Source organism: Tyto alba, unplaced genomic scaffold (genome assembly GCF_018691265.1).
Source record: "Tyto alba isolate M040663 unplaced genomic scaffold, T.alba_DEE_v4.0 Super-Scaffold_44, whole genome shotgun sequence".
NCBI classification, from domain to species: Eukaryota; Metazoa; Chordata; class Aves; order Strigiformes; family Tytonidae; genus Tyto; species Tyto alba.
Window position 1 is genome coordinate 6,644,356 of NW_024881320.1, and position 14,605 is coordinate 6,658,960.

General features: G+C 40.6%; 1 protein-coding gene across 1 annotated transcript; it reads left to right on the plus strand.

The window, feature by feature from the left end:
- The first annotated feature begins 281 nt into the window (after positions 1–281).
- RAN (RAN, member RAS oncogene family) lies at positions 282–5,112 on the plus strand. The gene is made up of 7 exons (XM_033008299.2): positions 282–414; positions 1,315–1,357; positions 2,264–2,348; positions 2,441–2,566; positions 3,600–3,787; positions 4,354–4,524; positions 4,633–5,112. Exons 2-7 carry the CDS (start codon positions 1,322–1,324, stop codon positions 4,675–4,677), a joined length of 651 nt encoding a protein of 216 aa, XP_032864190.1. The 5' UTR covers positions 282–414; positions 1,315–1,321; the 3' UTR covers positions 4,678–5,112.
- The last annotated feature ends 9,493 nt before the right edge of the window (positions 5,113–14,605 follow it).

The following is a 14,605-nucleotide window of genomic DNA, read 5'->3' on the forward strand; positions in this document are numbered from 1 at the left end:
GTCGCTTCCTGAGCCTTTTTTTGCTTTATTTTCTCCTTCCTGAATGGGAAGGGGTGAATGAACGGCGGCGCGGTGCATACAAGATCAGTTTGTACCAAGAACTGAAAGTAACGGTCCTGAGGTACGTTTAAGGAAAGCCCCTTTGAACACAGCCATTTTCACCTGAAAGCTGTTACATTAAATTCTGCTGCTTTTCCCGCCCGGCCCGTTGGGGACGCGGCACACGAGCCCCCTCAGGGCCGGCGGCCGAGCAACGTCCCGGGCGCCCGCCCGCCCCTTGCCACGTGACGCGCGACCCCTCCCCCCTCCCCGTGGCCGCGCGGCGTCGCTCTCCGGGTATTTGAACCGCGCTTCCGCCATCTTCCTGCCGCCCAGTCACTGAGGGGAGCGACGCGGAGAGAAGCCTCGGGAAAGGTAACGGGGTTGGGCCGGCCTCCGCTTCCTTCTGTGAGCGGGCGCGGGGAAGCGTGGTCGCTTTAAGAAGCGAAGCGGTGGGGGGATGGCGGTCGCCGATAGCTGCCGCCTGGGAGCGGGGGTAGGGGGTGGGTTGGGTTGCGGCGAGGCTGGGCCCCGAGTGAGTGCCGCGGCTGGAGTACCCGAGTTGCGCGGCGTCCTTACTCCCCTCGGGATGGAGGAGGTGGAAGGGTAGGAGCTGTGCCCCGCTTCCCCACAGATAAAAGGGCGGGCGAAGTCTGGGAGGGGGGAACAGAGCGGGGCCTCCAACGGCCCGAGCCCGCGGGGGGGAAGGGAGGCGGCGCTGCTCAGTCATGGTGGCTCATGGCGGGGAGAGCGCGTTAGGCCCGGGGCGGGGGGGGCTGGGGCCGCGCTCCGCCCGGGAGCCCCGCGGGACGCGCTCTGGGCGCTCCCGCTCACCAGGCGGGTTCGCGGGAGGGATGGGATCCTGGTTCGGGGTGGGCTGCGGAGCGAGGCTGGGGTCGGCTTTCGCTGCGGTGCCATTTGCACGCCGCGGCTCCGTTTCCCTTTTTTCTCCCCCCCTCTCCCCCAGGCAGCAAGCCGGAGGGGTGCGGCGGCAGCCTGCCGTTACGGGGCTTCGGGGGTGGGCGGGGAGGCGCCGCCGCCATTACCGCGCGCACTCCCGCCGCATGCGGGGAGGCGCTTCCTGGCCCGCGAACGGGCCCGGGCCCACGCGTGCCGTCAGCCGCGCCGCCGGGGGGGGGAGCGGCGGGGGCCCGGCCGCCGCCTCCGCGCTTTCGGGGGACGATTCGGGAACAGAAAACGGCGGCCGGCCCCTTCCGGCTGGGCCTTGGATCAGCTCGCCCGTTGTGAGCTCATATGCTGCCATTTCCCCTGCAGACCCAGCATGGCCGCCCAAGGAGAGCCCCAAGTGCAGTTTAAGGTAAGGGAGTGGTTGTGTGGTGGTGGTGGTTGTTTGTTTGGTTGGTTTTTTCCTTCAAGTACAAAAGCGGCATGAGCGACTCAAGTGCTAACGTGGATGGTAGGTTTGCTTGCAAAGTGCTAGTCTTCCCTTAACGGTGCAATTAGTTTATTGTAGTAGTGCATATAACTTGCACAAAAAGATTCCGTTGCACTGATCTGATCTGATGTAATTTATAGTTTAGTGTAATAAATTTTAGTGATGCTTTGCCTATAGAATGACTTTTAAATTTCAGAAGTGAAGTTCACATCAAAAAGTGCTTTGAGTGAGTTAGAATAGTCTGCTTTCTGTTGTATATTAATTGTTTAGGGAAGAACTTGAAATGCTTCAGAGCAGAATTTTCTGGTGTTTTATGTGGGTAGCTTTTTAATCAATTGTCAGAAGTCCTTAAGATTGATCTGTGAAAAGTTATTACTTGAGTTTCTTACAATACTAGGCGAGAGTATCCCAGATGTTCATAGTGCAGTCATTTTGCTTTTTTTTTGTTTGTTTGTTTTGTTTTTTAATTGTAAGATTATGGTGGTTTTATCCAGTTCGGGTGCGTGAGTGAGATCCTCTCTAAGTATGGTCACATTCAGGTTGAAAACCCCAAGTACTATTAATTCAGTCACTTTGTAGTTTAGCACATTCACACTGCATTGTAGTTTTCAGCTACAGGAACTAGGTAAGTCTGACTGGAGTTACAGCATAGTAGGCTTAACAGAATGGGTCCCAGTACAGTGAGTTGCTTCATAGGGAATTCAGTGTTCTGTTTACAGCATCTTGTAGGACTAAGGTCTTTGTGGTAATAATTCATATTTACACTAAAATGACCAAAAATTATATCTAGAAGTGTATTACTCTGACTCTTGCTTTATTTATCAACAGCTTGTCCTGGTTGGTGATGGTGGCACTGGTAAAACAACATTTGTGAAACGCCATTTGACTGGTGAATTTGAAAAGAAGTATGTAGGTATGTCTGAAGAAACATTTGAAATCTAATATGTTAAATTAGAAGTGTAATTCATGACTTGCTAAGTGCACTGCTTTTTCTTATTACTACAGCAACCCTGGGTGTTGAAGTTCATCCTCTGGTGTTCCATACTAACAGAGGCCCTATTAAATTTAATGTATGGGACACAGCTGGCCAAGAGAAATTTGGTGGCCTGCGAGATGGCTATTACATCCAAGGTAAGATGTGTGTGTATGTGTGTCTATTCTGTATCTCTTACAGTTCAATCCTTCATTCTATCCATGTCAGCCACTCTGAAAGCTGTCAGGGTGGCTTGCAGTGATGAGCTGGTTTCCGGGACTTCAAACTCTTCATGAAGAAACGGTAATTTCCTTTGCTAGGCAACTTATGCTGATGGGGGAATAGTCTAAGACTGTGTTTCAGCATGCTATTGCAGGCTTTGGTATTAATGTAGGGTAGTGGTGCACTTTGAGTGATGAGAGATTGCTCATGAAATTCAGTCATTAAGAGGTGAAAGTGTGTGTTTCAGTACAAATTTATATCTTTATTAATGTACTGTGCTGAGACAAGGACTTGGAACACGAAAGTGTAAAATTTTACGTATGATAATGAGGTTTTACGTTCTGTACCAGAGTCTGGTTGTCTTCCTAAAGAAGTACTGATAGTGTCCCATACTTCTGCTTGGCCAAGCTCTGTTCTGTGTGTACTTCAGTCACCTGCATGCCTTGAAAATTTTGCAAGGGATTATTAGAGTTTGAAATTGTTGCTTTTGTCTTAGAAGTATCAAGAATGTGTCAAGCACCTGTGTTCTTTGAAAAACTGTTTTGGACAAGGGTATCCCCCCAGGATGTGGACTACAAACTCTCAACCTACATGGAAGCCTCAATATGATGTCTGAGATTTACACAAATACTTAACAGAAAGTAAACGCCTATTTAACTAAAGTTGACTTTGTAATCCTTGTATCATCTCATATCATGCAACACCATGTTACAGTTGCATTGATAAAACTAGCTGGTGTTTAAGACTGGGTACTGAAGTTGTGAGGTAACAGTCATGGGCCAAGTTCTGTGGACTTGTATGTTGAACTTGTTAACGGAACATGGGCTCTCAGAACTCTGAATCTGAGAGGGAAAAGTTAATGCAGGTGCTTAATCCTTATGGTATTTCTATGGATATCTCTTCTCTCTCCCATCTTGAAAGCAAGTGTTTACTCTCCTGTTGTAACTCTCAACTATTATTTTCTTGCAGCTCAGTGTGCCATTATAATGTTTGATGTAACATCAAGAGTTACTTACAAGAATGTACCTAACTGGCACAGAGATCTGGTACGAGTATGTGAAAATATCCCTATAGTGTTGTGTGGCAACAAAGTGGATATTAAGGACAGAAAAGTCAAGGCAAAATCCATTGTCTTCCACAGGAAGAAGAATCTCCAGGTATGTTGTCATGAGTTTGTAGGAATCAAATATGTTGGGTCTGTTGACTGCAGTTGGGTTTTCTATGCAGTAATCAAGTGTTCTGCCTTTGTCACTACAGGCTGTAATATTTCAACTTTACATCTGTTGGCTGTTTGAACCTAACCTTCAGGGAAGGGCAAGGTGATGATGTTAAAGATGATCATCACTGGTCCTGAGCAGAAGCTGTGATGAGCTCATAAAGAGCTTGTGTGCATTTGGCTTTCACTGCTCAGAATCTCATCAGATGACACAGAAGTGAGACTAAAGTAGATCATGTCGCAGGAAAGATAGGTGCACTGTTGCCTCCTGAGAGTTCCATCTTTGATCTGATTGGATACCTTTTCAGTTATAAAGTTCTGCCTATTTGCCTGAAACTGTACATTTCTAGACACTTTAGATCATAATTGTTTCTGAGAGCATAAAGAACACTAAGGTAAAAATAAAAGTAAAACCAAGTGCATGTTAATCTTGATATGCACTAAATATCAGTTAGAGGTGTGTGGTTTGTTTTTTTTAATCATGTATTGTATGTACTTTTTTTTCAGTATTATGACATTTCTGCTAAGAGTAACTACAACTTTGAGAAGCCTTTCCTCTGGCTTGCTAGAAAGCTAATTGGAGATCCTAACTTGGAGTTTGTTGCCATGCCTGCTCTTGCACCACCTGAAGTTGTTATGGACCCAGCACTGGCAGCACAGTATGAGCAAGACTTACAGGTAAGTGACAAAGGACACAGAGGTTAATTGAGTGCCTGATAACTAGTGTCGGGACTCCTGGGGCACATAACTAAAGAACCGTTCTTAATTGTAACTTCTTTGTTTCAGATTGCTCAAACCACTGCACTGCCAGATGAGGATGATGACCTGTGAGGGATGAAGCTGGAGCCCAGCGTCAGAAGTCTAGTTTTATAGGCAACTGTCCTGTGATGTCAGTGGTGCAGCGTGTTTGCCACTTTATTATCTAGCTGAGCAGAACATGTGCTTAATCTTTGGGGTGCTGAAAGAGATGAATGGGCTTCGGAGTGAATGTGGCAGTTTAAAAAAAAAAAAAAAAAAAAAACCAACAAAAAAACAAAACAAAAAACCACAAAACAGAAACAAAACAAAATGAAAAAAAAAAACACAAAAAACTTCATATTTTGGACCTACATATTTAGCTGTTTTCTGGACTGCAATTACTTCCCCTTTTGAGTTTCAAATATAAGACTGCTGCAGTCACATCAGAGTGTTAAGTGGTAAATCTTGTTTCTGTCATTCCCATTCTTTTTTGTTTAGATAATAAAGTTGTATTTCAAATATCTCTAAGCAAGTGAACTTTCATGCATTGTTAGGAAAACTCTTCAAAGTGTCTTCTGTTCTTCAATTGAAGCTAATACTTGGTTGTCTACTGCATTTCTCATTCTGTTCTCCTTTTCACTCCTGCTTCTCATGTTATGCTCCTCTTGCTAAGTCAGAGCTAACAGTTAACCTTCCCTTGATTTCCTGAAGCATATAAGTAAAGCATGTGAGGAAGGCTGAACTAACTGCCAGGTAAAACTAAAGCAGTGAACACTTGACTGGTAGGTGTGACTGGATCAACATTCCCATGCAACAGGGAATGTTTGTGGTCTGCAGGGCGTCTTAAGAGAAGTGTGTAGTTCAGCTTGCGTATGCTACCATTACATAGAGTCTCTCAACTCAATATGTTCTACAATATGCCTTCAGAGCTCTGTATTTTTAGTAGCCAGAAGTAAATGGCATCTAGGTTTGTTAGGTGACTTAAGCTGTATCTTTGCATGGAACATCATTCAGTAGAGCTATAGCTGATTAAACAAACTCTAAACATCTTAAAATTCGCAAACAAGAAAACAGCTGTAATTTGAGCTAAAAAGCTCTTGGCTACAACACAGCATATTAACTGAAACCACACTTATATAAATATCTAGACTTGACTGTAACTGCACCAAGTTCTTAATTTGAAACTAGCTTACTACAGCACAAATGGTGGAAAATGTCAGCCTTTAACACTATCTTGTACAGATTAATCTTGGTCAATATTAGTACTGCTAGTGAACAAAACTAAGATACCATTTTTCAGTAGTGTTTGAGTACATAAAGCCTTGAACTCTTCAGTTTTGTATTTTTGGTTTCTTAATAAAGTGGAGCATTTCATTTATTCCTTTTAACTTGCATGTTTGTATACGTAACTCCTACTTGAATATTTAAGTATCCAACTTTTCTGGTACATGGTAGCAAAAAGTGTGGACTGATTATTCTGCAATACTGTTGTAAAGGAGTCATGTTTAAGTTAGTGCAAGTTGGAGTTTCTGTGGTTTGGTTTCCCGCTTGTTTTTTTTGGTTTTTGTTTTGTGTTTTTTTTTTTTTCTGTTTGTTTGTTTGTTTTGTTTTTGTTTTTTTTTTTTTAGCTAGTCAATGAGAAGCTGACTTGTGGTATTTAGGACCTGAAACTCGTTAACAAAAATAAGGAATGTCATACACTTAGTTTGTAAAAAGACAAACTCCCACTTAACATTCCATCGAATCTTCTTGCTGCATCATCTTGCTTCAACTTCACATTGTAGGTTTTTGCCGCTAGTGTTTACTAATTTACCTGTGCGTATCTTGGTTAATACTGCTAGCTTGACTATCTTGCTGCTCCTTTACTAGGTGTGGTAGCTTTTTTTGTCTTCAAGCTGTCTCACTTCTGAAAATGCACTGCTTAAACAAATTGGTTTAGAAAACTTCAGTACTTCTGCAGCATAGATATACCTTAAGAAGAAAAACCAGCAGCACTGAAGTTGTATTTATAGTGCTTGACAGCGTGTGTATGGTGTCATCTTTACAACTCCTTCTGCATGTGTGTACTAGCCTTAATATGAATTCCTATGAAACAGCTGAAAAGACTTATGAAACAGCTTTTTAAAGACTAGTATAACTGCTATGAACTTCGGTTTGTAATCTTCAGTATGCCTTCTCAGACCACGAAAACTCACCTCTGAAGTAGGCAGTAATACTAGCGCTGCTGTAATCTCTTCAAGTTGAAATGTTTGGGAGCAGAATTAAGTCCACTTGTTGCAGCATTATACTTTCACATAACTGTATTTGTCACATTTAGTCCCTGTTGATTATAATTAATGCAGGTAGCCTGAATATGCATGTGCAGATTCCTTGAATGAAGTTCCTTAACTAGAACAGTTCTTAAGTTTTTCACTAGTTGGGTTTAGGCAAAACAAAATCTATTTAGTCAAGTAGTGAGGAAAATAAAACTTGAATTCTAAGAACCTCTGTACTAAATACATCAGTCTGTATTAGAGCTCTATCGGAACTGAATTGAGGCTGAAATCCTTTGCAATACCTACTTTGTTCTACTTGATTGATTGCTGTATGGTTGGATCAGATTAACTGAAGGAGTTGTGTTTCCTACACACTCAAAAGTGAGTTTTCCCACACTAAGATCTCTTGTTTCAGATCAGTTTTTAGTAACTTGTCATTACAGATCATGCTCAGCTTTAACTTTCAAAAGCAGGATGAGGTGCTTGGCTGTTTAATGTTCCTAGTTCTCTGATAAAGCTGTGAGTGTAAGTGTTCAAGCTCAGAGGGCTGTATTGGAAGAGTAGCTGGAGAACTAGCGCATGTGCAAAATAAGTAAGGCAAAAGCATTTGTTCAAGACGCTGGCAGAGGAAATGTTTTGCCACTTCTCACTGAACCTTTAAATGAATACGTGCCCTTGGTTCTCTCAGGATTTCAACAGAGAATCTTTTCTAAAAACATGTGAGAACGCTTTCCTCCAAGAACTGAAAATCTCTATACCAAGAAGGTTGAAGTCTGTACCTCTTATGTGTGCAAGTTACAGTACAACAAAATTTAGCTTTGCCTTTTTCCTTTAGAAGTCATTCTGTTGGGTTACTAATACAGTTTTAGTCTAAACTAGTGGAGAAAACAGTGCTGAGACAAATTGTTCTTCTGCCTTCCCCTTCTTAAAACAGAAGTACATGTTTTGATGGAAGCTAGTTGTTTCCTGACCTGGACTGGTAGTACTGGTCATTTCCTCTTGCCTGAGTTTTGGCAACAGTTGGTTGGGCCCTCAAACCAGGATTGATAGCAATGTTACAAATAGCTGAAAAGCTAAATCTGCTGCTGCTTTGATCAGTTTGTTTTCACATGGGTGCATTAATTGATGGGCTTGTTTTGTGTGTGTCTGTGATTTTTGTGCTAAGCTGAAAAGTCTGCCTTTAAGAATCTTCTTTTTCCTGACACAAGCTGCTATGTGAACATCACATGGAGTTCTGCCTTGCACGTGTCCTGTAACACTTGATCATCTCTGCAAGTGGCCAAAATCGGGAAACGTTTTCAGCTGGAGACTTGGGTTGAGAGAATAGGAATGACTGTGCTGTCCTCAGCCAGTGGCTTTTTTAGACAACACCTAGGTTGGAACAGTGGAAACAGCTGTGGTGGTTCTGGGTCCTCATTGCCCTCAGGCTTGTTGCTAACAGATCTCCTGGTGCAAGCTATTGCCTTTCCAGCAAAGAGGGCAAAAAAGGACTGATTCCTCTGATTTAGAGCTTGCTCAGCTGCCTGACAAATAATGTCAAGTTAAACTCTGAAGAATGTTATGCTTGACACGAAGGCTTAATACAATAACCTGTTTAACAGTCTGTGGATCTTGCTGATGAGCCAAACCATAGCCTCTTTATATATCTAGTTATTGAATAATTGTAGGAGTGTTGAAACATAATGTGTGTTATTTATACCAAGGCTCTAGCATAGAGCCTAAATCTTAGGTTATAGGTTTGAGTGTATGAGGCAAATACCTTCAACTGTGTTGTGTGGGTACTTCTCGTTCACAAAGTGAACAGATTGTTCAGTGAGTGAATGACGCTTACCCAAAAATCACGTTCTACAAGCTGCATCACTGAAATGGGCCAATGTTCATATTAGGGCATTAGTTCAGTATAGGAATAGGTGGTTTGATTTTTACTTTGTTTTGGATAGTCATAGTTGATGTCTGTCTTGCTGTGATCCTGGAAGTCTGTGATTAAAAGAGTTGGATTCCCATATTTCTCCTACTTTCTTGAGAGGGAAAAAAAATTGAAAATATGAAGACTAATTTCCCCAAATATTAAACAGAATTTTTTATCTTACAGAACACTAATAGAAGTTTTGATGTTTGATCCACTGTTTCTCAAGTCATGGTTTTAATACATTTAATGCGAGCATTCAAAATCAAATTTAATTGATGTAGTTTCAGGTTACTAGGAGGCAATGTGCTCTGTTGTCTATTTCCATGTTGACACTTATTAATGAGGACTGAAAAGGGCAGCTGAAATGCAAACTCAGTGTAAAGTAAACAGTCATGAGCAGGAAGCTCAGAAGGTTGTTGTGATCAGTAACAACTAAGAAAACTTTAACCACTGTCCTTCCCATTGTGATTGTCCAAGTGACACAGTCACTGGTTATATACTCTGAAAAGTATCAGGATCTTTCTTGATACAGCTATTTAAGTTTTCTGTGCAAAGTGTTAAGCTAAAGATAGCAAATTGAGTGACTAATGTAAATGGTTATTTGCTCTGAACTTCTTTTTTCATTAAGAGCTTGTGTGAGCCAGTACCACAGTCTGATTTTCCAGTTGTAATTCCTATTGCTGCTACTTCATAAGCTTTTCCCTACACCAAACTAGCAGTAACTTGCTGATGACTTTTTTGCATCATTGGAAGCAAAGTGTGTTTTGCTTCTACTGAGAATATAAAAGAAACTTAACTTTCCCACCAGACTTTTTCGATGGGTTATACCATTTAAAAAAATTGTTAAAATTTCCAGTTCTCAGGTTGAGTTTGCAGGGCAAGCATTTAGGGGAAGAGCTCAAGCCAGAGAGCTTTGTTCCATTTATAAATAAAAAGGTGGGTCATAATAAACAAGAAATCTGTCTGCATTTTTTTGGCATTATTCATTGAGTTTTGATTCTGGAGCTAGCATTTTTATTTCTTGTATGTGGATGTTTTGTTTTACTTGAATACCTAAACCGCTGTCTAGTTACAAAACTTATTTCAAATTATAGCAGACAAGTACAGTATTTCTTCAAAGATTACATATAAAAGAGCTGTTTGAGACGCATCATCTGCCAGTCAGAAGTGCAGATGTTGCCAGGTACGAGGCTTAAACCAGCTCACTGCTGAACGAGTCTGATAGAGTTTAAACAAAAAATAAGCTTTGTTATGGAGACCGAGTGGTTACTGCATACTACTTTTCTCTCGCTAGCAAGTAGACTGTGTAGCGCCTGAGAGGAGAAGGCAATTCCAGGCTCGACTGAAACTCGTCTCTGCCGGGACCCGGGCTCGCTCCGGCGGTACCAGCTCCAGCCGGGCGGTGGGGCGCGCTGCCTGCGCGGCGGCTTCGCTCGAGTGAGGTGCCTGTAACTGAGCTGCGCCTCTTGGGGATGCACGAGGGCCGTGTAGTCAAGGAGGAGGCAAGGTGGATGATTTTAGGTTTATGAACGGTGGCAAATGTCTATAAGGTATGTGCTACTCGGTAAAAATTCGAAACAGACCAGGTAAGAGGGTTTGTTTCTTGCTGGTTTTGTTTGTTTGTTTGTGGGTTTTTTTTGTGTTTGTTTTTGTTGTTGTTGTTTGTTTGTTTGTTTGTTTTTTGGTACAGCATTTCTATTTCTTGCAAAATAAGAGAAATATAATTGGACTTTTCATACGGCTCTTTTTTCCTTTAAGTTAAATTCACAAAGAGTGTGAAATAGACCAAGACAGTGAATTATAGGAGGATTTTTGTCATCCTAATGCTGTTAGCATAGCAAAGCTTGGATACTGCCATCATGTACTTTCTAATTTTTTTCATACTCTTCAGCAAACATAGGTTAAAGTAATGAATCAGACCATACTATATGGAACCAGTCAACATCTTGATAACTGACATTAAATTAAAGTATTACTTTATGAGGGGGAGGAGGAATAAATCCATCCATTAAGTGCAGATCACCTAACCTTGATGCAAAACAAAAATCTTGTGAAGAATATGCAATAGTCAAATCTAGCACAGTACTGTGTCATGTAATTTATGTTTGATCTTGTAGTAAAGTTACAGTATGAACAGCAAAATGAACAGAAACCTTGAAGGATTGGTGTCCTGAGTAGTATTACGGTTGCTGCTCTGCTGTAAAAAGAGAGGTATTCCTCTACTCAGACCTTCAAATTTGAATTTAAGATGGCTGGAAGAACTGCTCTGACAGTTTTCTCTAGTTATGCTGGAGAATGTTATCTTTAAAAAGTTCCTCAAATGCACTCTGCGCATTTTGTAGGTGATAAACTGCATCCATGCTGTGCAGCTGAGGCCTCTGGTTCAGAGTGTGGAATAAGCAGTTTCTGACTCCACAGGCAAATTCCGAGCTGATGTAGCACTCGTGAACTAGTGGCAGCTCTTCCACAGGAGAAGCCTGGGCAGTGTGGCACAAAACCAAAGTGGCATCTTTGGAAACATAGCCTAGACCGTTGGTAAGATAAAGCAACGAGCAAAATGTTCCATTAGGCTGTGAGGTGACATCTCAGTTGTAAAGGGCTGAACCTGTGAGAAGGAATACGAGGGAACTCAAAAGCAGGAAGAAGAAAGCACGCACATGAGTTAGGTCACCAGAAAATGTACGGAGAATAGATGAAGAAAGACACAAATTACAACTAGAGAACGTAATGCTCATATGCTGCTAATGTGATAATGATTAATGCAACATTCCAAAGCATAACATGCTAATAGCAATTATACTTAATGGCAGTCTGTTATTGGATATCAGACCAAATAGAAGAAAGAAGTAGGGGGAAAGAAAAATGCAGATTGGAGAGGGAGGGGAAATGCCAAAACTCCTCACAACAGAGAACTTCACTAGAAGGTTCTCCACCACAGAGAACTGAAAATAAGACCAGTTTGGTACCCAACAGATTGCAAGAACTCCCTGTACCCACACATGAGAAAGGCTGAGCATGTACCCCTGCTTTGCTGGGAAACACTTTAAGTGGTCCTGACAAGATACCATCACAAAAAGCTTTAAAGAGAAGAAACGGACCTAATGGAAAAAAATTGAGTTTGTTCCATCACTAACCTTCATTGTGCACAGGTCAGTTGACTTGGCTAGAACTTCTGTGATTTAAATGGAAGCTGCCTGAGAAAATCTACCTTAACACCCTGCAACTTAAATATTCCTTGTCGGGTAGAGTGTTTTGCCACTTTCTTGTAGGTGAGTAACTTAAACTTTTCCAGATTGGGTGTTACTTCAGTAAACAGCAGGGACCTTCAATAACATGCAAAGGATAAATATGTTTTAGGCATGCACCATATTCTGTGTTGCAGTTAGAAAGACTTATACCCTAGGGTGAGCAATTTTCTTTTACTTGTTTTATTACTCATTTCAGTTGACTACTTTTTGCAAGTGCTCTTCAAATGCTTTGGTAACAGGCTTTTAAACGGATGAGTGCTGTCTTTTGATATGTGTGTGTACAGTTCCTTGTACAACTGAGACCATATCCTGACCTGGAAGCTTCAGTACAATACATGTGAAACAATACTTTTATTTTTCATGTAAATCGGCCTTGTGAAATAAATGAAAATGCAAGCATATATGTATAAAGCTTCTCTTCTGCCTTTGCAAAACTGATAGAAGAAAAAAATGCCACCTGCTTGGGTTAATTACGCTTTCCAAATTTATTTGTATTTCAGTTGCTGTTGACCTCTATTGCATGGATACCTGCTGCTAGTGTTTTACTGCTAGCAGAGGGCTAATGCTTTTATCCCCTCTGAGCAATGGATAAATCCTACTTCTAAATACATGGCATATATCAGTGGCTATTTAAAATCTGACATGTTAAGTTTTCTAATGCCACTTTCACTAGTACTGGCTTGACTACAGAACTGTTTCTTCCTTATTTAATTCCACAGATGTGAATGATGTGGTAGGTGTTCCTTGATGATTTTATCTCCTGCTTTTCACCCCAGCTTACTTTGTATGTGCTAAAAAAGGCTTAGAGCCCAAGAGAAAGAAGGGAAACACTTAATCTCTTGACAAATCAATATTTCAAACTAATTAAAAAGGATCTGGTAAAGGTCACATCAGTCATCTTTAGCTGCAAGTGACATCTGAATATGACAGTTATTTAAGGAGCCTACAAAAATCACTGAGATTGACAAATCCTCTAGAAAAAGAAAAGTTTGTTTTTTTTTTTTTGATCTCCATATCATATCAATTTTCATAGCCAAAATCACATTTTGAATTGTTGATTTTATTTTAGTTTGCTTTCCTGCAGTATGCATGAAGAACAGTGGCAGATACAAAGGGGATTTTTTTTTTCTTTTGTTTATTGTTTTGAAAACATGTTTTTAGCCAGTTCCATGATTTCAGGGTGTGTCTTGTGGTTTTAGGATCTTTGGGATGGCTGTTGCAGCCAACAGATGTAAGTGATTTCTCTAGTCAGATTATTAAGCATTACAGCAGAGTGAGGAACGAACCAATGGGAGTCACAGTGGTCAAGAGTGTGCATGGAAGGGAATCTATGCTGGGGCTTGGTTTATGTATTGACCCTGTTCTGTCAATGAAGAGCTAAAACTCCAAGACTCAGTACCTGAAATTGTGGAGTTTAATGTGGATCTTAATTCCGGAATTCAGTTCTCATGCTTTTAAATTAATTAATGGGTTGCATTTCAGATTTGATGATGTTTCAGATCTTAAGAGCACAGATTTGGAAGGTACTGCTAACACTTTAGCCAGCTCTCTGATTTCTGTCCCCACCCTCTCATTGCTTTTGACACTCTAGATCTAAAGTAAGAAACTACAAAAGACAGGAACCGTGTTATTCCCCATAGAATGAAAAGTCTTTAATATGTATATCTGTAATAGACTCAGATGTTCTTACTGAGAAGTAATTTGCAGATTGGCTTCTGGGTGTATTCTCCATTTGTGCTAGTAAACTTGTTTCACAGAGCAGCTGAATGAAACTTTCATGGAATTGCTTTTACTGAGAAAAACAAGAGAGAATAAAGTAAAACTATAAGAGAAAAATTGGCACAAATTCTAAAAGCAAAATTTTATCATGGTGAAATACTGCTGTAATTAAGAAAATCTGACTACCTGAATGATACCAAAAAATGTAGTTACAGGCAGTGGCTTTTTGGCAAATAAAATTTGACTTATACAGATTCTTTGTGATAAATGTTTTATGTATAAAATTATCTGATTTTATGTAAACCTGACACTAAGACTCAGATAATCAAAGATTTTATTAAGTTTTTGGGATTTGCCCAAAAGCATAATCTTGCAAAAATCAAATGTTTTCTTCAGTGTATGGTGTAAGATGTTCAAGGCACTACCACTACCAAGGATGAGATAGTAAATAGACAATAGAGTAACCAATAACTATTAATTAATAAGTGACACATCATCTAAAGAAAACTTCAAATTTATAATTTATTGTATGACGTTATTCACCTTTTTCATCTTGGAATCATCAGGCTATTATTCATGTTTTCAGAAAGGATATAGAAATTAAATCAGCTTTACATTATCATGCTATATACGCAAAAGTATTTTCATCTGATTAGGCCTGAATTTTATTGCCAAAAAACTGTATTTTGTTTTCAGGCATTGACCAGCAACTTCTCAATTTGTTAATTAGAAAAATATTTCTTCATGATACTGTTAGCCTTGTTGAATTAGCTCCAGGATTTTTGCCTGTTTGCTTTTTCTTCAATTTGAACTGTTCAGTTTGTCCTTTTCAGTATAATCAACTCAAAATTTCGTGCAATATTTTCATGAGTGTGGTTTACTTTCTGACT